The 26,094-nt window shown below is 46.8% G+C and overlaps 1 protein-coding gene across 2 annotated transcripts in view; it reads right to left on the reverse strand.

Moving 5' to 3' along the window:
- The window catches only part of HDX (highly divergent homeobox), a 39,260-nt gene extending 13,472 nt beyond the window's left edge, over positions 1-25,788 (reverse strand). Inside the window, exons 1-6 of one of the 2 annotated variants that reach the window (XM_064712699.1) lie at positions 25,642-25,788; positions 21,897-22,042; positions 17,739-17,885; positions 14,770-15,891; positions 10,956-11,009; positions 2,481-2,627 (exon numbers count right to left, since the gene is read on the reverse strand). In XM_064712699.1, the coding sequence (XP_064568769.1) occupies positions 2,481-2,627; positions 10,956-11,009; positions 14,770-15,891; positions 17,739-17,885 (1,470 nt within the window). In that variant the 5' untranslated portion in view covers positions 21,897-22,042; positions 25,642-25,788. The remainder of the gene's footprint in view (positions 1-2,480; positions 2,628-10,955; positions 11,010-14,769; positions 15,892-17,738; positions 17,886-21,896; positions 22,043-25,641) is intronic. The other variant, XM_064712700.1, reaches the window with a different exon arrangement.
- Between the last annotated feature and the right edge of the window lie 306 nt (positions 25,789-26,094).

Here is a 26,094-nt window from a genome sequence, read left to right on the forward strand (position 1 = left end):
TTCTCTGATGAAGAAACATTTACTTAAAAAATTATTAAAGATTCAGAGTTTAACACGATGTAACAAGAATTGTCTGCAACTCTTCACCTCCTGCTGCTCTCCTGTCCCTTGTGTCACCCAGGCTTTCAACTCCTCATCTCAACTCTGCTCAACAGCCCCTGTACCCCAGACCCTCCATTCCACCAAAGCAGCCTCCACTGGCAACCAAAACTTCCCAGAGCCAGGAATTCACTTCTTCACCAACTGCCCCTCCCACTCTCTGGGGCTGGCTCTCATCCCCTTCCCACCACCCACAGCCCCAGAAACAGCAGCAGCTCCTGCCTTTGGAAACACGACCAGGCCATGGCAAAATGCACATCCTTTCCATGAGGCCTCTGTTCCAAATCAGTAACCCAAGACATTCAAATGTTTCAGGATTTTCTTTAAAGACACACTAAGCATCACCCTGGCCTTATTTCAGAAACACCTGCCCTGTTCCTCTTCCTAGAGTTCTGAGAAAGTTGAATAAAAAACTTTTTGCTTATAATACCTTGATTACCAAAGAGAAAAAGTAAAGGAATATTAACAGCAGTCCCAAGTACTAAACACAGTTTCATGCTGTGCCAGCCTTGGAAAAAAAACCAAGCCTTTTAAAGCTGCATCTCTAACAAGCTGAAAGATAACATGCTGAACACTATTTTTAGCAAATCTTTTTTGTTGGCTGGTATTTGCTTTCCCAGCTTGCTGATTTTCCTATTTGAAGAATGCACAACAGGTATGCAGAGAACTACCTAGATCATTTTTTTCTATTACCTACAGTTTTGGGAAAAAAAAATTAAAGAAAACCCCCCACACAAGCAGCCCTTTGAGATCTGAGTCTCTTTTTCCAAGCAGTGTATTGCCATTCTTTAAATTTTTCCATCATCTTGTGATTTTACCAAACAGCGCTAACAAAAATTTAAAATTCAATCTATCTCTTCTTTAGTAAAGAAGGCACTTGGGAAAGGCAGATCTTTTCACAGGCTTTTCAAAGCAGAAAATCTTTCATTCAACATACTGAGAATGTCAGAGAAGATGAACATGTTTTGATAGTGTCTCAAATTAAATGGGGGAGAGAAGGTTCCACATCCTGTGTGCTGTGCTGAACAGAGAACATTCTGGAACAGCAAAACAGTGAGGGCAAGAGCAGACTGGGATTGCCATGTGGGAAATCAGCTGGAGAGCTCTATCCTTATAATATATTCTTATCCTTTATCTAAAATACATCCTTAAACCCTTCCAGCAGGGTCTGTGAGTGGATGGCATCATTTGTGGTCTGTTGTGGTGCAGGTGATGGCAGAACCTTCTGGGGGGTCCTGGTCCCTGCCCTGGGCACAGAAACATTCCAGCAGGAGGAAAGGTTTGCACAGAACCCCACAGTGACAGCCCTGTGTGCCAGGGGGGATCAAACCAAGGGTGTCACTGTGCTGTGCAGGAGGGGCTGCAGGGGGAACAGCTTCCCCTTCAGAGAGCAAAGGGAAACAAGGAGCAGCTTTGCTCTCTGCAGAGAAAAGAGTGATTCTCTTCAGCCTCCAAAAGTGCAATTGGGCTTTTTAGAATCCCTGTGTGGCCACAAAAACAAAAACCAGATGGGTGTTCAGCCCTGGAAGCAGCTTTGGGACCATGTGGATGCACCAAGGCAGAGGTCTCGGGCTCAGCCCTGCTCCTGCAGCACTGCCAGGGATTCAGGAAACAGGTGCACAAAGAGGATGAAGCCTGGAAGGAATAATCCCAATTGTCACACCTGTCACAAGGGAAAGGAGGGCTCCTGTCCCTGTCTGACTGCAAACACTGGGGCCATTTCCTGAGGCTGGGATGGGCAGAGACCCCAGGGGTGCTGCTGGGTGTGTGCTCATCCAGGACACAGTGACACAGTGACACCACAGCCCAGCCTCTGGAGGAGATGATGTGCACATTCTGGGAGCCAGGTCATCTCCAGCACACCTGGGCCTCCCTCAGCCTCCTACAGCAACCATCAAACAGAGCTGACCCAGAATTCCTCCATCACACCTCAACCTGCCCTCAAGACAGTCTGGTAACATATTTTTTTTTTCTATTTTGGAGCATTTTCTTTCATACATTTTTCCCTATAAGCATGAATGAGAAGTATTTTCCCTGTATCTTTAGAAAAGCCCTTTTTTGGTATCTTATTAGCAATGTAAATAGTACCTTTCAGTCTTCTAGGATCTCCCTCAAAAATGTAACACTTTTACTTAAAATCTTCCTCAAGAGAATGTCAAACAGCTCCTAGTGCTGCTTCTGCTGCTGATCAATAAGACCCTGACCTGAGGGCTTTTACTAAATATAGACTGCAGAAAGAGCAGGAGAGAACTTCCCAACATGGTCATTCATTATGTAATACGTGAAATCTATTTCAAGCTTCCTCATGAAATTTTTAAAGCCTTTCATCTGTCCTATTTTTGCTCCTGCGACAAGATAAGGGAAGACTCTGGATTTCTTACCCGAACTATTTCACAGTCAACATTTAATTCTGCAGCCACAGCTTCAATTTTCTCTCTGCAGACTGAGCCCAGGCTGGTCATGCCATTGTCCCAGTATTTCTTTAGGGTAGCTAAGTCTCGGTCACTAAATTGTGTGCGGTCCTGTAACTGCAAGATAAAAAAAATACTGTTAGATTGAAAAGGAATCTGCTTATCCTGAGCACTCATGTCCACAGGTCTCCCACACAGCAACACACACGTTCCACTGTCTCCATGGCTCTTCTTCTCTTTTAAGTCTCCCTTAAGAATTTGGGGTTTTTTTGATTTCTTTTTTTTATCCAGGGCACTTCAGAGTTCCCTGGGATTTGCTGTAAAGGCAGTGGCAGCATTAACACAAAGTTTGAGGCACTTCAGCTTTGTTTCAACTCCACCTGATTTCTTTGGTAATTTGTTTTATCTCATTCTATAAGGCCTTACTGAAAATAACTTTTTTTCCCCCTTGTGCTGTTTACTCTCTCCACCCAATTTATGCAAATTACTCCTTAAAGGCTTTTCAAGTTTCTCACCCTCCCCCCTAAAAGTTCTTTTATCTTACTGCAAACTACAACACATGCATAATTCAAAGGATTCTGACTTCCTAAAGGGAATACTTTAATGTTTATGTGGTGAGCTTGAGTTTAAATTGGTTCCACTGTTTATCTGTGAGTTCCCAAACTCTTTGTCTGCGTTTATCAAAACATGTGATAATGGATCAGTGATAAAAGGAGTAACACTGAAAAAGAATTCCTAAACATCTCACCACTGTTTGAACTGGTGTGAGCACAGAAAGTATTTCTCTGGTAGAGCTTCCAAGCTTTAACAAAAGCTTTTCATGCAGAATTTTATCTAAAATCTACAGTTTCATTACACCAAACCATGCTTTTCACTTTTCCTGCTATTCAGAGGACAGAAAATCAACCACAAAGTCTGCACTGGTAACTCGAGCCCATGTGCCACATGTGTCATTATTTCAGTAGCTGAATTGTGTTCATGATTTCAATAGCTGAATTCTGGGTTTGCTCATTTAAAAACCGTTAAAAGTTAGAAAGAAATAATTTTAAGTGGAATAAAAAGTAATTTTACAGAACTGGGATCATTTGACAATCTTGTACGGTTCCCAGTTCTAGCTTTTGTTAATCTTCAGAATATTGTAATTGTTGCAATTTTCCTCTCTTAAAAATTACTATTTCTCAAAATGTTAGAAGCACTTGAGTCTCCTCAATGTATGAACCCAAAATAGAGGCATCAAACTTTTGTCTTCCTGAACTAATCCCAGTAAAAAAAAAGCACCAGATAAATTCAAACGTGGTTTGGTTGCACTTGCTGACCTTGGAGGCCTTTCCATCTTTGATGAATCCCGAATTAATTGAGTGCCCACCAGGCACTCAGAGCTATTCCTGGCTGTAGTTCCACCATCTCATCACTATTCAATGGTTTTCACCTCATAACTGCTGTATAATGATGTTAATGTAATTTATACTTTCTGATTGGAGTCTCTGTCTCATTTTAGCCATTTTGTTCTCCCAAGGCCAGCACGGAGGAGCCCCAGTGCTCTGCCAAGTGAGAGCAGCTCTGTGGGACCATCATTTACACACCCTGCCCTCAATAGCTGCACCAGCATCACGGGATCAGCGTCACTCCCAAGCTCAGCAGATGGAAATGACACTTGAGCATGGCCAAATCTCAGCTCCAGATTAGCTGCTTCTGTAACACGCTGTGCCATGGGCCTTATCAGCACTTTCTTAGGGAAATCACAAACTCCCTTCAATTACAGGATCATCCCCTTGACATGGATCATACCCAAGTTTGACTCCTGCATTATAAACTGCTTAAAAATTACATAATGACTTTTGTCAGAAAATAAAGGATAGAATTTCTATATTGTGCATGTAACTAAGCTTCCATCAATTTAGTTAATAACCTTCCCGTGCTTAATATCATCAGAGGAAATGAGGGACCAAGAGCAAAACCTCAGAGCCCTACAAATATCATAATATCCATCATAATTGGAGAAAATATCAAAAGATAATATTGGAAAGCTTCCTATCTATGACAATACTTATAGGTGAAGGCAAGCCAGTAATTCAGTTCTTGTTTTTTACATCATTAAGCTCTGAATACAATTCTCATTTCCTCTCTTCAGATAGCCAGCTTGCTAATTCAAGGCTTGGCTTTGATAGTGCTGGCTGTTGGCTGAATCCTTTACATTTCCCACTTCTGCTGGCCACAGTTTAGGAAGCAGCAGAGGCTTTGTCCAGCAGAACCCAGCCTGTGCATTCCCAAGGAAAAGCAAATTCAATCAGCAGCTGTGCCATGCAGGGTTAAACCCGGCTTATCCCCGACCTCCCAAGTGGAACAACACCATCCTTGGAGGAGATGACCCAGTTTATCAGAGACATTCCTGGCTCTTTGCCAGCCCCTCATCCCCCACAGAGCAGCAATTTCTGTGGTGCAAATCCGGTGTCTATAATTGGGGTGAATAATTGCACAGAGTGGAGTGTCCTCATCCTGCCTCTGCTCAGAGCCTGCGCTTCCACAGCGGCTCTCACGCAGCACTTGAAAATGTTTCAGGCCACGTGCACAAAGCTATCCACAAATTTCAGATTATTAATCAAAGACATGCTAAAAAATGGAAGAACTTGAGGTTTTATACATAACTTGCATTTATGCTGCAGCTGAGCACTGTGTGTGCTGTTCATTTCAATTGCAGTGAAATCATATTAAATCAACATTCAGTTCTGATACTTGCTGATGAATTGGGCTGAGGTAATGGTTATTTTTAGCAAACAAACCTCTCACAAACAAATTTGCCATGCCTTTGATACCTGTCACTGCTTCTCTGTTGTATTTTGGGAGGAATGGGAAGATCAGAAGCACTCAAAGTATTCAAGGTATGAATAAATCCCAGATTCTCCTGTACAAGCACAGTCTCATTTTGCCTTATTCACCTTTCCCAGTGACACCAGCATGGAGCTCTCTGAACCCTGACACTAATTAATACCTGTTTTCTTCAGGGATTATCAATTCCCACCTCAAGATCTTATTTGTATGTATTGACGGTGACTTCTGAATCATTCCACTACATTTCTCCTTTCCCATCTGCGCCATTTAGTATCGTTCTTACTTTTCAGTTTATCATTTCTTGATTTCCCACATACAAATTCTGAAGGCCTGCATTTTCCCCTAACACACCAAGATATTTAACCTCATTAAAGCTGTTCCAGATTATACATTCCCTCAGCCTGAGGTTTCAGCTTCAGGTTTCACCAGTGCCACAAAGCTGCCCCCTGTCAGCGACAGCCATGCTGAGCTCAGGCTGGACACTGCTGCTCACACAGCTGCACAAAGCAGGCACTGAGGGGTCTGAGGGCAGCCTTGCACTCCTGCTCACACCTTCCACTCCTGCTCACACCTTCCACTCCTGCTCACACCCTTCCACTCCTGCTCACACCTTCCACTCCTGCTCACACCTTCCACTCCTCCTGCTCACACCCTTCCACTCCTGCTCACGCCTTCCACTCCTGCTCACACCCTTCCACTCCTCCTGCTCACACCTTCCACTCCTGCTCACACCTTCCACTCCTGCTGCTCACACCCTTCCACTCCTGCTCACACCTTCCACTCCTGCTGCTCACACCTTCCACTCCTGCTCACACCTTCCACTCCTGCTCACACCCTTCCACTCCTGCTCACACCTTCCACTCCTGCTCACACCTTCCACTCCTGCTCACGCCCTTCCACTCCTGCTCACACCCTTCCACTCCTCCTGCTCACACCCTGCCAGGTTCCTGCAGCAGAGACTTTCTGCATCTCTCCCCACTGGCTGGGTAAGCGTGAAGTTTGCTCTGATGGAAGCAGAGGTGATAAATATTTCATAGCATCCCATTGTAAGAAGAGCTGTAACTGCTTCAGCACACAGCCAAAATTACAGATATTCTGTTAATATCTGTTTCTAAATCAAACTCAACTAAAAAGATTTAAAAAAACCAAAAAGAGATATCAATGCAATGAACAGTCTAGCAAAGAAATGACACTCTGAGCCCTATCTATCAATGTATCCCTCACACTGGACCAGAAGGTTCTGCAGTTCAGGCAGGATGCACTCCTTGCCTGCAGGCTCCCAGCACAGTGCCACAAATCACCCTGAGGTGCCCTGACTGCAGGAGCTTTCATGAATCCCTGCCAGGGCTCTCTGAAGCTGCTCTGAGGTGTTTGCTCACAGCTCACATTGGTTCTCCTGAGCCCTGCACGCCCCAGGCCAAGGAGGAGCTTTCTTTAGGGTTGTTCTGATGTGTCTGCCCCAAAAATCCAGCTGTGCTCCCATGCCCAGAACAGCTGGGGCAGCTGTCACACCTCAGCCCCTCCACCTGCCCAAAGTGTGCCTGCACTCCTGTGACAGTTTTACTCAAATAGCCAATGTGCAAACAGTGACACAAAAATCCAAATCTAGCACTCTCCACCCATTTCAGTATTTTCCTGGCCCCAGATACAACAGCCTGAGAGCCCAGACACCCCAAAGTGAAGCTCAGGGCAGACAAGCTCCCCCTCTCTCCCCCAAAATGGAGCTTCACCACTAAAGCCCAGCTTACCCAGAGCCAGCACCTGTGTGATAAATGTTCTCCTTTAAATCTACCCCAAACACAGCCCATCCTGCTCAGACCCCAGCTGACACAGAACTGAAGCACAGTCAGTACACTCAAGACCTAAGAACAGAAGTGAAGATATTTTCTCCCTTTTAATTCTCCTTAACTGGTACCTTCACTGCTATTTTTGAATCCTTGTTATCCTTCCACCACCCTGTGATAAACCAAAAATCAATGCATTCATAAAGGCCACTGCACATGCACCAGGACACAGAGCTCTGGCATTCCAAAGACACTCTCATGAGTTACTGACAGGGTGATATTTCTAGACTAATATTCATTAACAATCAGGATTACATCATCCTACAGCAGAGCTGAGCACACAAGAAAGAGTTTCTGCAGAACTGCACAGCTTTTATTTCTCTCCTGATACAGTTGAAGGACAGGGCAAGGGAAACAAAACATCAAGGCAGAAGATTAAAAATTCAGAGCATCTAAAAGACAATCTTCTCCATTTTAACCAAAATACAGATTAGCCTTTTTCCTGTTTGAATGGCAGTAATTGCCATAATGGCACTTCTACAACTCCATCCATTCTATTTCTGTTCCCTCACACTCTTTATTCAGAAGAATTTCACAGTTGAAACCAAAGTTTCTAGGAAGTAGGAGCTTTTTCTCCTTTGCTTGTCTTCCCCCTGTGTGTACACAGCAGTTTCAGAGTGCCAAGTCCTCCACTTGCCCCCTGAAGGAGGCTGAATCTGCACTCAGGCTGGGAAAGTGCATCCACAGATCTGGACACAGATGTTGTCAAACAGATTGGATTAACCAAAGGGTTTTATACCTTGTATTGATTAAAAAGACAAATGAGTAAAGGTCTAAGGAAAAAGAATTCTCTAATTACCATCCTTAATGGTCTCTCACTGCAGGGAAGACATTGAGAGGATGGGGACAGAGAAGGGAATGGAGCTTGGGCAGGGTCTGGAGCCCCAGGAGGGGCTGAGGGAGCTGGGAAGGGAATGGAGCCCCAGGAGGGGCTGAGGGAGCTGGGAAGGGAATGGAGCCCCAGGAGGGGCTGAGGGAGCTGGGGAGGGAATGGAGCCCCAGGAGGGGTGAGGGAGCTGGGAAGGGAATGGAGCCCCAGGAGGGGCTGAGGGAGCTGGGAAGGGGCTCAGCCTGGAGCAAAGGAGGCTCAGGGGGCCCTTGTGGCTCTGCACAGCTCCTGACAGGAGGGGACAGCCAGGGGAGGCTCTGCTCAGGGAACAGGGACAGGAGAGGGAACGGCCTCAGGCTGGGCCAGGGGAGAGTCAGGAAATCAGGAAATATTGGAAACCAGGATATCAGGAAATATTTTATCACTGAAAAGGTTGTAAAGCATTGGAACAGGTTGCCCAGGGCAGGGGTGGAATCACCATCCCTGGAAGTGTGGATGTGGCCCTTGGGGACACAGTTCAGTGGTGACCCTGCTGATGCTGGGCTGACTCAATGATCTGAAAGGTATTTTCAAACCTCAGGGACTCTATGATTAATGAACAGGCACCTCCACATCCTTGAATGTTTACATTTACTCCAGAAATGCCTTCTACTGCTGGGGTCAGGTATCCAGCATGACCACAATGCCCAACAACCCCCAGTGCTGCAGGCAGGGGCCAACATCACCCCAGTCCCAGCCCTGAGCTCCCACTGCCAAATCTGAGCTGGCTCTGGCACACACCTGACCCCAGAGCAGCACTGAACTCTAAAAACAACCTCAGCAGCAGAATTTGTAGCTGCCAGGTCACACACCCCACCTGGATTACCTTACAGCTGGGTATTGGCTGAAACCTCCCCATTTAGCTGTGAAACTCTACCCAGGACACTCCCCAGCTCCTTGGTGAGATGCTCTGAAAGGTCATTAAGTGATAGAGGGAATGAGCCTTCCAGAAAAGAGCTGCATTTTAAAAAGCCTCCTCAAGAGAATTAGCACTTAGGAAAGAAAGAAGATGGATTGAGCACAACAGGATTTGTACAAAAGTACCAGTTCCTCTGGGAGATGCTCTTATAAAGTGCTCTCTGTACAAAAAGAAGTCATTGTACCAAACTCTGCAGAAATGGGAAGTGCTTCAGCTGAGACCTAGAAAAAGTCTGAGAGAAAACACCATTAACTGATGGTCCTCAGATTCCTACTTACACAGGAAACACTGCCACACTCACACTTTTGGGAGACTGAAGAACTGAAAATAATAAAGGAGAAAGTTTTGGTTACAGCAGCAGAAAGCAAGGAAAGGATCTTCCATTGCCTGGACCTCACTGCCAACAGAACAGGCACTGCCAGGGCACTGCCAGGGCACTGCCAGGGCATTGCCAGGACACTGCCAGGACACTGCCAGGGCATTGCAGGACACTGCCAGGACATTGCCAGGACACTGCCAGGACACTGCCATGATACTGCCAGGGCATTGCAGGACACTGCCAGGACACTGCCAGGGCATTGCCAGGACACTGCCAGGGCATTGCCAGGGCACTGCCAGGGCACTGCCAGGGCACTGCCAGGGCATTGCAGGACACTGCCAGGACACTGCCAGACACTGCCAGGGCACTGCCAGGGCACTGCCAGGGCATTGCCAGGACACTGCCAGGGCACTGCCAGGGCACTGCCAGGGCATTGCCAGGGCACTGCCAGGGCATTGCCAGGACACTGCCAGGACATTGCCAGGACACTGCCAGGGCACTGCCAGGGCACTGCCAGGACATTGCAGGACACTGCCGGGACATTGCCAGGGCATTGCCAGGACACTGCCAGGACACTGCCAGGACATTGCAGGACACTGCCAGGACATTGCCAGGACACTGCCAGGGCACTGCCGGGACACTGACAGGACACTGCCGGGACATTGCCAGGGCATTGCCAGGGCACTGCCAGGGCACTGCCAGGGCATTGCCAGGACACTGCCAGGGCACTGCCAGGACATTGCCAGGGCATTGCCAGGGCACTGCCAGGACACTGCCAGGACACTGCCAGGACATTGCCAGGGCATTGCCAGGGCACTGCCAGGACACTGCCAGGACACTGCCAGGACACTGCCAGGACACTGCCAGGACACTGCCAGGACACTGCCAGGGCATTGCCAGGGCACTGCCAGCTCCACAGACTGGGGAGTTTGGTTTCCATGGCAGACACTTCCCCAGTTGCTGCCTCTGACAGGGCTGGGGTGACAGAGCAGCCCTGCAGGGCCTGGCTGTACCATCCCCCCTGAGGCTGGGTTTGCTGGTGAGGAGGCAGAACTGACACCTTCTCAAAGACAAGCTGCAAATGCTGAGCATTAACTAGAGTTGGGCAGGGTTTTGGGTTTCTTTTCCCCTGACAAAAGTTGTTTCATACCTTGTGTTATGGTTTGGAGTTGTCTGTGAATTGAGGACACCAAACTGGCTGATTCTGCTACTGTGAAATGACATTTATGTGGATAAAATTAGACTTGATCAAGTTCCTACAGCCAGCACTGACTAATTCTGTGCATGTGCAGAGAAGCTGCAGAGGGAGTTACTCTCTGAAGTATTCAGTTGCCTCAATTAACAACCATTTCACCTTCAATATAAAAAACACATCTGAGCTCCAACCTCTCAGTCCTGATCAACTCAGATGTTGTGTTTGAGCTAAGAGCATGATTCCTACCTGGGCATCACCTCACACTGGATTACAACCTTGACCTGCTTTTAAACACAGACATCATCTTCACCTCAACTGAGACACTGCACCTGCAGACAATGTTTGTATCAAAGGAAAAAAGGGAAAAAACCCACCCAAGGTAAATAGAACTGACATTTTCAAAAATGCATTTTTATCAACTTTTCATTGCTTCACTTGATGCATTAGATACTTAAATGGAAATGTACTTACTGCTCTCTTTCTGGAACAACCTGTAATCCAAGGCACAGTAAGGTTTCCTGAAATCTGCAGAGGGGAAGGAGGAAACAGAACAGAAAACAAGAGCAGTTTAGGTTGATGTGAGAGCCAATACTGAGAGTTCAGCACTGTGCATTCAATTCTGACACCAATGTCTGTAAACAGGTAAAGACTGAAAACCAAAGTCCCACTCACCTTTACTGCTAAGAATAAAACATTGTTTCTTTGGGTGAGGGCAAGATAACACAGTGACAACTGGGGTGTTCCTGTACTTTTGGTACCCCAAAACTTGGATTTCACAACAGCAGTTTCCTTTTCCATCTGGCAGGATGAGCAGACTGGAGTCAGACAAGGGCTGAGGACTGAGCTGCCCTCACATCTTTTCCAATTGCTTCACTTCAACTTCCAGAAAAAATGCTCTCGTGTTTGTCACTGAGCTGTTCAATGTCTCATGTTAAAGGTCTGAGTACCAGCAGAAACTACAGGGATTTCAGGATGGAGAAGGAAGGAGAAGGGGTGTGAAGGCACAGGAGAGCTGCTTCCATTCCTGCTGCTTCTCCATCATTCCCAGAGGTACGACTGTACTAAATAAATCTCAGAGCGTTTTCCCTGACCATCTGAGGGGTGTCATAGCCTGGAATATCTCAGGCTTATTTAAGATTCCACGTTCATCTCCTGCTGCAGACAAGCAATGCTTGAGAGACTAAACACAGCTCTGGAGAGATCAATCACCTGTGAGGAAAAAACCTGTGCACTCCTGACTGACCCAAAGTGCTCTGAGAGTTTCTGTGTTTGCAGAGTTCCTCACTGAAGGCTCCTGCAGCACAACAAGCACAGCAGCCCTGCTACAGGTGGCTGCTGTACAAACACAGAAAACACTTTTATTCTTCAAGCTTTTAGCTGGAAGCACTTGGAGGTCACCCAAAGTCAGACACTTCCTCATGACAGCACAAGGAGGGTTGAGGGGGACGAAAGGAGCACCCTCCCCTCTCAAGGACCATTAGGGTTTGAGCCTAAAATATTAATTTCTGCACTGCACACACTTTGTCTATTGTAACCCCTGTATCCCACACAACAGCTTCACACCACAGAATCCACTGCAAAGGCACCCTGAGGAATCACCCAGGTAGCTCCTTTTCACTCATTTAAAGGGGGCTAAAAAAAAAAAAAAGGTGATTTTCTATGGGAATAAAGCAAAATCTACCTGGCAGAGCATTAAGGGTTGCTGGGAAGACAAATGCACTCAGCTCTGACAGGGACAGGGCCAAAACCAGCCAAGTTCATCTCAAGAGAACTCCCTGGAGTACAACATGCACAGCACTGCTCTGAGCTGCCCTTGTCAAGGGCTGGGCTTGGGAACAGAGTAAATAAAAATACAGATTCTCAGCAGTGCTGCTGTCCCTTAGGGTGGGGGGAGAAACCAAGACTAACTCCCACCTCAGCCTGGAGGACAGCACAGGAACCTCTGCACTCCAACACACCCAAAGTCAAACTAAGGCAAGCAAGTAGGGTGAAGAATTTGTTTACTGAAACTGCTCAGGCATTAAAATTGATCACTTAATTAAATTTAGTCTTAAGTTACACTAACATGAATTTGATTAATTGAACCAGTAAGGAAGCTATAACTAATTGCTAATTAGATACCCCACCAATATATGACAGTAATTGCTTCATCAAAACATGAATCACACAGTCCTGACTTTGAAGAAGCATCTGCTTGGATGTTCAACTACTCCAATAATCATTTAGCTCAGGTTTAATCTATTTTTAAACTCAAGAAGATTTCCCCAAGTTTAAGGATTTTCATCTCTGTGCTGATGGATAAATTAGCTAAACATGGGCAATAAATTAACATAAACTGGCTACAAAAAATGAAATGTCATCCTGTACAAGCCTAAAAGGATTCAAGCACCTTAGGAAGTCTGTAATACCCAGAAGTGTCACCTCAGGGGCTCACAGGGTGTGAGCTCACAGCAATAAGGGAATTAACAGCTTCCTGCTCAGCTCTCACAAGGTTTAAAACTGGAATGACAAGGGATATGACAGGAAACAGAAGCTCCAAATCCAAAGAGCAGGGTGTCAGACAGGCATGGAGGTCAGCTGGGGTACAGATGAATTCCTCACTTATCAGAAAACCAGGTGTGTTGTTACAACAGGGGGAAGTAAAAAATACCCCAAAACAAAATTCCAGAGATCTTATTCTGATCCATAAAACACCACACAAGCAGGTAAAATATCATCTACCATGAACTGTTCTAGCTCTTCAAAAAGACTCAGTTCCTACCCCATAAAACCCCCAAAACAAAGTTATTCTTAATTTCACTTAAAAAAAATTAAAATAGAAGAAATCAATCTCTCTGATGCTTTTTCAAGAGTGAAATAAAGCACTATGAGCATACAGCTGATGGAGGCATCAGTAATGGATTTCCCTTCCTGAAACTTTATAAAATGCCTTTAAGCACTTTCACCAACCCTTTACTGGATCTGCACATTTACAGCTTTTCCTCTCCTGTGAAACTGGGGTGGCAAAACTAAACAGCATTTCAGGAATTCTATAATTCCTGAAGTAAGTATACTCCTATAACTCCTATAACTACCTATAACTCCTGCAAGTAAGAAAAGTAACAGCAAACACTGAGAGACTGTGTGAGAGTAGAGAACAGCTCATCTGATGTGAATCTACTCCCCAGAATTTACCCTCTGTCCATCAAACCTCTGCTTTACCCAGAGCAGTAATAATTCAGGTGAAAACTGGCACTGACTTGGACTCAGAAGTTTTCCTTCAAATGTCACATGAGATAGGAACAAGTCAGGAAAAAAGGAAAAGAAAAACTAAAAAAAAACTAAAAAAAACCATGATTCACAAAGTCTCGTTCTCTACCCTGGTGAGCAAAGCACAGGGAAAGCTGATATGCTGTCGACATGGTTTATTTTCAGGAGAAAATAAAAAGGCAATAACAGGCAAGTGCATGCAGGTGACACACACAGAATCACATTCTGTCAGCCTTAAAAGACTTTTACCTCAGTATCTCCAGGCTATGTCATGCCAGATGGTGTAAAAATCCATAAAAAATACCAATCTGGATGTTTCCTGCACAAGTATCTCTCCCCTTGTAATACCAAAAACTAAAAAATGTGTCAAGTGCTGCAGTTTCTCCTAAACATCCTTTAGTTCTTCAATGATCTGCATTTAATTTCCCCTCAGTATCACTAAAGGGATTTTAGTACAGGAAAAGGAATAAAGGGATTGAATGTAAAACTGATTATTTGAATTGATGCTGTGGGAAAGGAAGCTGAGTTAACTCCATCACAGGGGATCCTAATCCCTGACAGAACACAGAGGCTGCCACCTGCACAGGGGGTACAGGATTCCAGGCTGACATCAATGGGGTGAGCAAAGGCACAAATGTCAGCCTGAAACCACGTCCTGTGCCACGTGTGATGTGCTCTTGTGCCACGTGTGATGTGTGCCCACAGGAGAACACCCAGGGAATGGCCATGGCACGTGCTGGAAAGCCAGGGCAGCACAACCACCAGCTCATGGGTATGACCCTCCTGCAGCCAAAATTTAGCCTGGAACCCATGAAATCCTCACTGATCTTCACCATATGGCTACCAGGGGTTCATTTAGACAGGCAGAAGTGCTACCACACTGCAATGCTGCCTGCACTGGGTTTGAGAAGGAATTATCTCCACTGGAAGGCATAAAAGGAGCACAGCCTGCAGAAAGGTGCCACCAACTCTGAAACAGCATTTATCTACAACCTCAGCTTTGAGGTTTGAAGACAGAGAGAAACTGATGGATTACCTGGTAATTATTTTGGTTTTGTGACAGCCTCAGTTGACTTGAAGATGTAAAATGAGGAGAAAAGGTACTTCTGGCTGCGTTGGCAGGGTTATAAATCGTGCTGGACGCGGTGTGCAATGAGGTCCGTGCAGGCAGGTGGAACTCTCTGCTGTGGTACAGGAGATTGTCGGGCCCGTCGCGGGCAGGGCCCAGCTGTGCCCCGCAGCCCCCGCTGCGGCCCGGCCCGGCCGTGCTTTGGTTGTCCCCGCTGCGGCCGGAGCCGCTGCCCTCACAGTAGCGGGAGTAGCTCTGGATCTGCGCCCCCATGGAGGCCAGCTCCTCCTCGCGGGCGTACTCGTCCTCCACGTCGCCCGTCTCCATGGCGATGGACAGGCAGCTGCCCTCCAGCGAGGCCGCTTTCTGCGCGGCGCTGCCCGGCACCAGGCGCTGCGGCTGGTCCGTGACGGCCAGCGAGAACACCTCGCGGATCTCCAGGTTCTGGGTGCCGCAGCCCGGCTCCCGGGGGTGAGCCCTGGGCCCCGGGGGAACGTGCGGCGCCAGGGCCGCGGGCTCGGCCTTGTGCAAGCGCTGGCACGCCAAGGGCTCGGCCCTGCAGGGCCGGTGGCAGATCATGGGTTTCTGAGGTAACACCAGCTCCGCCGTCTGCACCGAGGAGCTGCCGTAGCTTTTCTTCGTGTGACTGTAGATGGAGTTCGCAGAATTGAGCACGCTCGTTTGCCTGGATAGAATAATGGTCTTTTCCCCCACCAAGAGGGAAGCGTTTTTACAGTGGGGCACCTGCCGTCCCAGAGGGATGTGCTGCTGCTGGAAGTCCGCGTCGCTCTTGCCCGGGAGCCGTGGGACGGAGGTTTTGTGCAGCTCCGCCACGGCGGCGTTCGTGTGCTTGGCGGCTCCCGGGCGGCCCGAGGAGCCGGCGGGGCTGTAGATCCCGGTCACGATCACATCATTGTTAGAAGAGGTCCAAGAGGATTGCTGGCTTTGGGATCGAGCAATATTCACCACGTTTCTCACGGCTGCCTCCGGGGGCACGGAGGGAGTGGCGGGGGCAGTGCTCGGGGGGGTGCCCCCAGATTCCACGGCGATCTTGCTGCTCATCTTCCGCCGCTTGTTGCCAACCCACGTCTGCAAACGAGGCAGCAACGCCAACAAACACAAAACCGGGTGTCAAAGAGGCAGAAAGAAATTAGCAATTCCATTTTTAAGCAGGTCTGATGACATGTTAAATGTTCGAGTTGAGATGTAAGTTTACAAATATGTAAATCATGTACTGATTATGCAGTGAACATGACAGGGTGGAAATACAGGCCTGAACAATACAGGGTAGAGATCCAGGCCTCTCCTCTTTGGGATCCACAACTCATACACAGGACAAGCCCAGCCTCAATTCCAAAACCCCAGCTTCCCAAAAATCCTGATGCCTCCTGTCTTGAAGTGTCAAGATTTATTTCATTGACACCACTGTGACTGATTTCATACAGGAAAAAAAACACCCTGCCATACACTATTCTACTCTACTAATTTTTTGCAAATTTTACAAAATGTCTAATTTGAGGTACAATTTGTAACATGCAGTAAAATGTCAGTTACTGGTCAGCTTTGCAGTCCCATTCTCCTGACCAATTGTACTTAGGGAATTCATGTGCCTATTAAAATCCTATCTGCAAGTGCCAGCTGCAACTCAAGTATCATTTTGCAAAGAACTAATCACTGACCAATAGTTTTACAGGATAAAAAGAAAAAAAAGGAAAAGGGGGGCATTTAGGAGAAGCAGAAATGATGGGTGTAAAGAAGAGAAAGGTAAGATGGTGCTAAAATGTGACAAATGCAGGACAGACACTGGATCTGTTTCCATTCTGAAGTAAGAAAAAGTTGAAGTGCTGCAAATCAGGGCTCAGGAAGAAAACAAGGAATGATCCTTGATTGCAGGAAGGGAAATGGAGAGGGAAGGGAAACATGAAGATGGAGAGAACTGCAAGGAGAGGGGAGCTGGGCTGCCTCCTCTAGGACATTCAATCAGCACAAAAATAGCAAAGCAGCCCCGGCTGCACCATCAGCATCCAGATTCCTGTTTCAACTGCCTGCCCGCCCCAGGAGCCTGAACCCCTGCCTGACTTTCACAGCTTCTACCACCTCCAGCTGAGAAAGCAACTTTTAATGTGCCCAGAGTTCTGAGAGAGGGGAATCCAGGTAAGGATTTAGGAGCAGGGTTGTTATTGTCAATGTGTCACTGTTAAACCAACTAAAAACCAACCTAGACTGGCCCCACTTGCTCCTCCTCAGTGTCACAGCAGCTCCACTGCCCTTTGTTATTTTTCCATCCAATGCCTCAGGATTTCTATTTCTGCTCTCTCTCGGACAACAGCCATTTTGTTGTCTAGTGTTTCACAAAGGGATTATTATTTCCCTTTCTGTGGAATTCATAGACTCTGGAAGAGCTCCTGTTAGCACTGGGACATTCTTGTTTTATAGGAAAAGAATGTCCTCACTGTGAATAACCACAAAGGATCACAATATTTATGATTGTGATGTGGAATACAAGTATGACAGAGTGCATCAAAAGAAATATTTCCATAATTGTTTCCCCCAAAATTATTAATTTATAGAAACTTATTTAGCTTAAAAGTAGTTTCTTAATAACATTACCTTGCTCTGATATAATGTATCATACAAAGTTTCTATAGGGCAAGCCATCCTATAATTTAATAAATAATAACTTAAAAAATCCCAACAAAAGACAACAAAAATCACTCTTTGTGCAACCCAGGCCCCTGCTAAATTCAACAGTCATGTGAAGATATTTCAGTGAAAACAAACTCTAAATAGGCTCTCTGGGTATAAATAAATGTCACACACACACACTGAAGTCTGATCTACGACAAGGATAAAGTTAGAGACTCCAGACCTCTCTATATTTTATGTAAAGCAATGAATGTGTATGCTTAACAAATCTGGAAGGCCTCAGTACTCACCCTGACCACGCTGAAATCCAGTTTAGTTTCTTGTGCACACTGCAATATGAGCTGAAAGCAATTTTTACTTTGATTTGTCATTCCATTTTCATAGTACCGCTGCAATATCCTTTGTTGTTCTACAGTAAACACAGAGCGCAGATTCATCTGAAAGGAAAAGGAGACACTGAAAGCTGGGTGGGAACTGAGCTGAGCAGGAGGCACAGCTCTCATCTGTGCCTGTGATAACGCTCAGGACTGACATGTTTTCTCTACAGAACCTTTTACCAACACTTCCTGACTTTCCAGGAAAGCCTCTTGCAATCAGAGCTGTGTCAAGCTGAACAGTGAACTGGATGTTTGGAACAACAGAGACTGCTTTGCACAAATAAATAAATATTACATGGTATTGCTAAGCCCATGAGGCTCTAGTTTGAAAGAGAAAGTTTCACCCTTAAAAATGTAAATGAAATAAAGGCATTAGGCAAAACAGAGAAACATCAGCAGCTCCAATATTGGCAGGTCTGTTTCCCACCCCTAACAACAAAAACCAGATACAATTTGGTATAAAATGAAGGTGAGTGACACGAGTAAAGTTTCCACTGTCTCCAACTTCAGCAATTCCTGCGCTCCACAAGAGCCAAACCTCCTGCTGTGTCAGTACTGGCACCTCCAGCTGCAAAGTCACAAGGATCAAGGACCAAAGACCAATCTGGGGGAAAGCCCCCAGGGAAGGGCTTTGGGCAGCCCTGGTGCTGCCCACCCAGTTTAACAGAGGAGGGACACCCATGTCCCAGGCTCTGCTGCTGTGACACCCCATGAAGACTGGAAATCTGGACTTTTAAGAACATGTAAGGGTTGTTTTCCTGGGATATAACCAATGCTGGCTTCAGGACCTTGGGATGTGTTCCTGCTCCTTGGCTCTGTCCAAAGTGGTGTTCTGTAACAGCAGAGGTGAATAACGATGGATATTCAAAGTTCCAGCAGCAAAAACCCCACTTTAATGTTACAGCCTATTTTTATCCTGTTTTCCCAGTTATCGTGTTTAATTCCAATTGTTAGGAACTTTCTAATTGGTTGGGAACTTTCTTGCCACTCAATTCATTGGTGCTTGTGTGTGCACAAGCTAAGGCTCTCTCTTTACACAGGTGTTTACATCTTTTCTTTGTGCATTCTCGTGGGATAGGCTTCTTATTTTTCATAGATGCCTTCTTGCAAGAATAGACTGTTATGCAAACTGATTCCCATTCTTATGATTCTTTCTCATGGGAACCTAACAGGGTAGCTGTTAATTCAGCTGAAATAGCAAGGGCTGATTTTACAAGGCCTTTCTTTTATAAGGTTTTACCTCTACACAACAGTGCTCAGAAGTCAACCAGGACAAGAGGCCTGGGCTCCTCCTGGGCCAGCAGCAACTCCTCAGGTCAGCTCCCAGCCCTGGGTCCCCCTGAGCTTCACTGTGAGGACACAGGAGCTGGCTGGACAGGGCAGCACTTTGATGAACACATTTAACCAGACATTGCTTTGTTATGTGTGAAAATTCATGCCCTGGCTTGGGAAAGGCAAATATTATTGCCAATATTATCAATATTATCAAGCACACAGCAGAATCCTAAGAGCAAACTGGAGCTTGGTGCTCTTGTTACACAATCTACACAGGCAAAGAATGCAATCCTCTGGGTAGATATCAGACAAGAAGAGCCTCATCATCACAGATTTCCAAGGCAGGGCCTTTTTTTGTCCTAGACAGGAGGCCAGCAGCTGAGACAATGCAAGTGCCAGGAACAGCCTGCATCCACCATGGTGCCTTGGGAAGCAAAAACGTCACCAGCCCCAAGTTATTTTAATGCAGTGCATAAATCACAAGAATACAGAATGAACCAAAGGAGAAGAAACCTGCCAACATCCAGTAGGAAAATAATGAGGATGAGGGAACCCTTTGTAGGCAAGCAGTTTTGAAAATTCTGAATGGAAAGGAGAGAGATGATCTACTGAATCTTTGCACAAGAGCTGCTCCTATTATAAAGCAAATAAAATTATTAGGGGCTCAAAAGCATAAGTAGACATCCAACTGCTTTCACTTTATTCTCCAAGATGATATACCATGTAATGGTAATGGATGTTAAGAGTTCAACAGGCCTGTATAAAGAAAGAGATTGTTATCTAGAATTTGGAGTAAAATGCTTGTAAGCCAGAGCTTTGACTTCAGAGTTTACTTTCCTCTCTATGTCAACAGGCAATAGAAAAATCAGTAACTACCAATTTGTATAATTTGCTGTTTCTTTGAAATAACAGATAAAATAGAAGATGATTTTTCAATTACATTTTTTACCTCAGTTCTCAACTCTTATTCCCCCTCTCAATCCAGTGCATTATTAAACACAGCACCAGCTGCATTACAAGTCAGGTTTGCCCAAGTTCTGCCTCCCCCCAACATTTATTCAGTCACAGCCAGAGCTGGCCAAAGGAGACTCTTGCTCTGAATAATCTACTCCTTAAAGAAATTTATAGCAAGCAACAGAGGAGACAATTATTAGTCCATTAACAAATCAATAAAGTTCATCATAATCTACTTTCTCATGTTGAGAGCTGCCTCCAGATCTCCCATGTGGATACACAATGACAAGGCCACTGAATGATTTACATCACTCTGAAAGAACACAGAAGAGTTAATTTTGTGATTCTTTTTCCTCCTGCACAATTGGCAGCTCCCAGCTTCCACTCCTGTCTACTCCTGTTTCAGTGCTCCTGTTTTATTTAGTGGAGCTCAGTTCCCACAAACGACCTCATCAGAAACAGCTCTGAAACTTCATCTGTCCAGATCCTGCTGAAGTCACCCCAAGCTCCAGCATTTCCATACCCAGGCCCACCACACCCTGCTCTCCAAACAATTCACCAACTGCACTGGAGACTCTCCAATGGCAAGATGAATTTTTAAAGCCAGACCTGATGACCTGAGAGGGAAGACCCATGTCAGGTCCTTGACATGTTTTTTAATTATGTGGATTTCTGTATCCAAGGTCACTTCTGTGTTAAAATGCTTTCATTGTTGTATTTGACATCTGTAATTTAGATAAAGACAGGGTGGAGCATTTTGATTAAATCACTTGAACTTCAGATAAACCCTTGAGCATTGCATGACAGGCTTGGTCCAGCTAAGCTTAGGAGAGGTCATGCTCTGCTTTAATAACTCATTTTTACAGTGCATTTTAATCACTCAGGAACTACACCTGCCAACCAAAGTCCTGCTAACATTGCTTGGTAGCCTCTGCCTTGAATCCAGTAAAGCAGAACTCAAAGGTTCCCTGCAGAGACCATTAGAAACTGATTTAAATAAACAGATTAGAGGATCCTCCAGCCACAGAGTTATGAACTGAGTCATAACTGCAGTTTACATTACAACATCTAAACCTTCAAACAAGCAGGTGAGATTTATTAAAGCTTTTTGTGTCATGGATATACCAAACCTTAGTCAACAGACAGTTCTGTACCACTTCCACCAATTTCACACCAGTGTGAAGGATATCTGGCAATATTCTGTCCCTGGCAGGTTCAAAGCTCTCTGATTGGTATTATGTCACCTGTAAATGCAGATGGAAATCAGTTTGCTATCAGCAGTTCTGAAGTGCTGATTCTGAATATCTAAAGCAGTACCCTGTGTTGAATAAACCAAAGGATAGGTGTTTGGGAGCTCCCCTGGAGAACCACAGAGTCCAGAGCCATGCCATTCATCCAGGAAAAGCTGGATTATCTCTGCACATCCCACCTGCACAGGCAACAAGTTCTGCTCACTGCCTGTGCCTGACACACCTGGGAATTCACCTACACTGAGAATATTCACACAGCTGTAAGAACAGAATGTTACTGTCTCTGAGACAAATTAATGCAGGATATGTTCATCAAAGGATTACACTGATTATTTTTTGGGGAAGTATTACATGTTCAGCATCAGTTTTCATAATTAGAACAAGAAATGAGCTCTTACATTTTCTTTAACACAGGAAGTAACTTGCAAAGTGCTAAATTAACTGAGCATTGAGGCATCAGAATGAAAGGAATGAGCAGGTCATTCACCTCCATCACAGACTATTATCCAAAACAACCTCAGTCCAAGGGAATAAACTCCTTTTCCCAATCTGTGCACCTACACAGCACTCCAGTCTCTTCAGGATTTCTCACCTTTGTCTTGAACCTCAGACTCCAAGTTAGAAATCCACATGGATTTTTATCATAATTTCATTTTGATCTTGACTTGCCAAGCTTAGCAAACAAGCCTGTGAGCTTTTGGGAAGCCAGGTGTCCAGCTGGTTGGCAACACATTGGCACTGAAAAGAGAGTTTGTTACAGAAAAGAACTCTGTGAAATTTAATAAAAATCAGGTAAAGCATTATGCAAACAAGTTCCATGAATGTAAGTTGAATTTTCACTTTAATAAAAGACAGAGGTGGCAAAGCTGTATTTAAGGATTCAACATCTGCCTGCTGTGATAAAATGCAGCAGCTTTGGCCAAGTGTGTTGGTGTCTCTGGCAGTGCAGAGAAGAAGCCAGGACAGCTGCAAAAGCAGGGTTTCCAAAGTTCCCCTTGGCCCTGCTACCTGTCCCAGGCCAAGCATCACTGGTAACTCTGCACTCCCACGGTCTCACCCCTCAGCCTGCTGTGAACCCAGCAATATAAAGATGTTTTTTCACTGCCTTTCTGAACTGAACACCAATTTAAAAATCTGCTCATTGTAAGATCCCTCTGCTGTGTCGTGGTTTGGGAGGTGTGAATGGAGTCCAAGAGCTGTCAGGCACTGGGGACACTGGGAGATCCCAGGCTGTGACTGAAAAGGACACAGAGGGAACTCATGGCCTTCAGTTTGTCCCAAGGACAATTCCATGGACACCCTGTGACCGTCACCAGCTCCCCAGCAGATGCCATTGGGGTTGTTCTTACAGCTGAACTTTTTCAGGCTTCTTTAGTGGCTTGAGCAACTTCTCCCCAGTATTTCCCTTCCATCCCTTCTCTGGGAACAGTGAGAGCACGCAGAGCTCCAGCAGAGCTGGTCCTGAAGCCGTGCTTTGCCTCATGGAACAGGGACTCAGCGCACAACCCAGCCCTTCCAACCCATTTACTTCATCCAACATTCCAAAATCAGCATCTCTCCAGGGAGACCTGGTGAAGCCAGGTCATTCCTTTTTAGCAACTAATGGAAACAACTCAGTGTCAAGGAGTACCATAAAAGAAAGAACTATAAAGAAATGGGGAAAAACAATGGAATCAAATAATTCGGGAGTTACTGAGCTGTTACTTGAGAGATCTTGGGAGAAAATAAATAAAAAATAACGGAGCAGCATAAGAAGGAATAATAATTTCTGCCTACAATGTACAGCAGTATGGCCTTAGCCTCCAAAAGTCCTTAAATGTTTGCATTCCTGAATCAAGTAAACATTGACAAGGTAAATCTTTATGCTAATACTAATTAATTTGAAAGATAGGAAACAAACCCATAATTATACTCACTTCAAAAAGCAATAGAAACTAGTCTTGGTATCAAATCAATAATAAATAAATCAATTAACTCAGGAGTACAAGCCACCAGGAAGTAACTAAATATAAAAAATATGTATGGTATAACACATTCTAAAACTGTCAGGGATTAACACAGAATGATAAAAGGGAGCAATCAGTTTCTGAGAGTTTTCTTTTTTAACTTCAGCTCCAAAAATGCATTTTCCTAGGAAAAAAGTCACCTTACAAAGACTATTTCTGTTTTAGTCCTTCCATCTGTAAGAGGTACAAGAAAATTGGCACATTCCAAATTTATGGGTTTTTTTTGTTCCCTCCACAGATCTCCAGTGGCAAAAAATAACAAGTCTTAGTGCCAATATAAATGTGAGACAAAACTGGAACTATGGTAAGAAAACTACTATAGACATAAATAAAACAAGACTGCAGTAGTGACACTATTCCTCCAGCTTTAGAAACTTGAACTGAAACCATCTCATCCACTTCCCATCTCTGCCAAAAACTCACCATTTTTTGCACAACCCAAATGGAAAGAAAACAATCAATCAACCAACCCCCCAACTTACACACTATGTGGAGATACTGGACACACATCAAGGAACAGCCTTTAATAATGTGAATTTGTAGGTTGGTGCCTCTTTCCTACACAGGCCAAACCAGTTACCAGCACTCACTCTGAGGGCAGGGGATGAGGCTGATGCTTGGGTGAGTGTAATGTACACACCAGCTTGTAAAACTGCCTTTAAATATCCGTGACTCGCAGCATAATTGCTTCCCTCTCCTCTAAGTACAGCGTTTGCAGGATTGTATTACAGCCCTACCTATAAAATGCAGCCCTTTATTAGGGACAAATTAGACAGCCCTCAGTAACTTAATAACATAATAACCCATGACCACAACATTGCAGGTTTATGCATCCCATCCTGCTGTATTGATGCAAATGAGACTCCTGACTGCAGCTGGATTAGCCACATGTTTTAAATAAAGTGTGTATGTGCTTTGTAAGGCCTATGTCAGAAAAAAGGGAAGAAGCATTACAATGCAGTGTTACTCTGAACATGTGGGCTGCTTCAGGACTGCAGCTGGGAGGACACAGCACTACTTTAGGTGAGTTATGCACAGAATGAGAAACCCCGGGCTAAGCGGGCAGGGGACAGGGCTGGGTCTGCTCGGGCAGGTGAATGCCACACAGGCACTTCTAGGGGTGAGACCTCAGGAACAGCACAGCCATGGACACATCCTCCTCTTCCTCATCCTCAAACACCTGAGGGGCAAAAGTGTGGCAGCACAAGGCCCCTCTCCACCACTGGCTGTGCCTGGCACCACAGCAGGCCGATATCATGGAATCACAGAAGGGTTTGGGTTGGAAGGGACCTTAAAGTTCATCTTCTTCCACACCCCAGCCAACACAGGCACACTGAGCCACTGGGGACACCGGGGCACTAAGGACTGAGGCACCCGTGACACAAGAGAACACAGTCTTAAGTTTTGGCAAGGTATGTTTAGGTTGGACATTAGGAAGAAATTCTTCATGGAACAGGTGGGAAGACATTGGCAGGGGCTGCCCGGGGAGGTTTGCAGTCCCCGTTCCTGGTGGCCAGGGAAGGATGGAGGTGGCACTCAGTGACAAGGGGGGCATCGGGCACAGGTTGGACTCGGTGATCTCAGAGCTCTTTCCCAACCTCAGTGATTCTGGGATTCTGTGATTCCACCAGGGGATGAGGAAATTAGCAATGGCAGGAGCTGTGCCAGGGGAGGTTTAGGATCGACATTATAAACAATTCCTGCACAGAAAGAGTGCTCAGACATTGCAAAGGTCTGCCCACGGAGGTGGCAGAGACCCGTCCCTGAAGCGTTTAAGGCAAGGCTGGACATGGCACTGAGTGCCTGCTTCAGCGGGCGATGTGCTGGGGATGCCGGGGTGTTTCCCAGGCCGTGTGCCCGCGGTGTTTCTGTCCCTGCCCTGTCCCTGTGCCCGCGGTGTTTCTGTGCCTGAGGCACCCGCTGCTGAAGGGCCGCTGCCGGGCCCGGCGCGCATGCGCAGAGCGGCTCCGGCCGGCGCAGGCGCGCGGGTGCCCCCCTGGCGCGCGCGGAGCGGCTGCGCGCGCACGCGCAGTTCCCCCGGCGGCTCCCGGCGCGTGCCCGGCGCTGCCCCCCCCGCTCGGGGCCGCGCCGGGGGGGGCGGGAGGCGCAGCAGCGCCTGCGCCCGCCGGGCGGGTCCGCGCGCGCGAGCCCGCGCGGGCCTCCCCCCACCCCCACCGCCGGGCCGGGGAGGGGGGGGGCATCGCCGGCATCATCATCACCATCATCATCACCATCATCATCTTCCTCCTCCTCCTCCTCCCCTCCCGCCGCGCCCCTCCGCTCGGGGCCCCGCCGCGCTCTCTCCCCCCGGGAGGGCTCCCCCGCGCTTACCGTGTAGCGCGGGGCCGGCGCGGGGGCTCCGGGCTCGGCCGGGCTCGGCTGGGTCGGTCCCGGCGTCACACAATGAAATCAGCGGCCCCGATCATTAATTCTCATCATGATCGTGACGTGCGCGCAGACAGCGGCCAATGGCGCGCTGCGATCAGCGCGGCCCGGACGGCGCCCGCCCCCGCCGCCCGCCGGGGGGGCGCGCACGGGAGCGCCGGCACCGTGAGGGGACGGGGCGGCCGCAGGGCCGGCCCCGCTGCGGCCCCGGAGCCCCGCACCGCCCCCGGACCCCGCACCGCCCCCGCGCCGCGGGCCCGGCCCGCAGCACCCTGCGAGTGCTCCTGTACAGCCATCCCTGAGAGCTGGGGGCAGAGACGGGGAAGGAGCCCGCGATCCGTGTACATGTCCCCAGAGGGTGGTGCCGGCTCTGCCCAGCGACAGCACAAGGGGCAGTGC

This window comes from Zonotrichia leucophrys, chromosome 4A (assembly GCF_028769735.1).
Source record: "Zonotrichia leucophrys gambelii isolate GWCS_2022_RI chromosome 4A, RI_Zleu_2.0, whole genome shotgun sequence".
NCBI lineage: Eukaryota > Metazoa > Chordata > Aves > Passeriformes > Passerellidae > Zonotrichia > Zonotrichia leucophrys.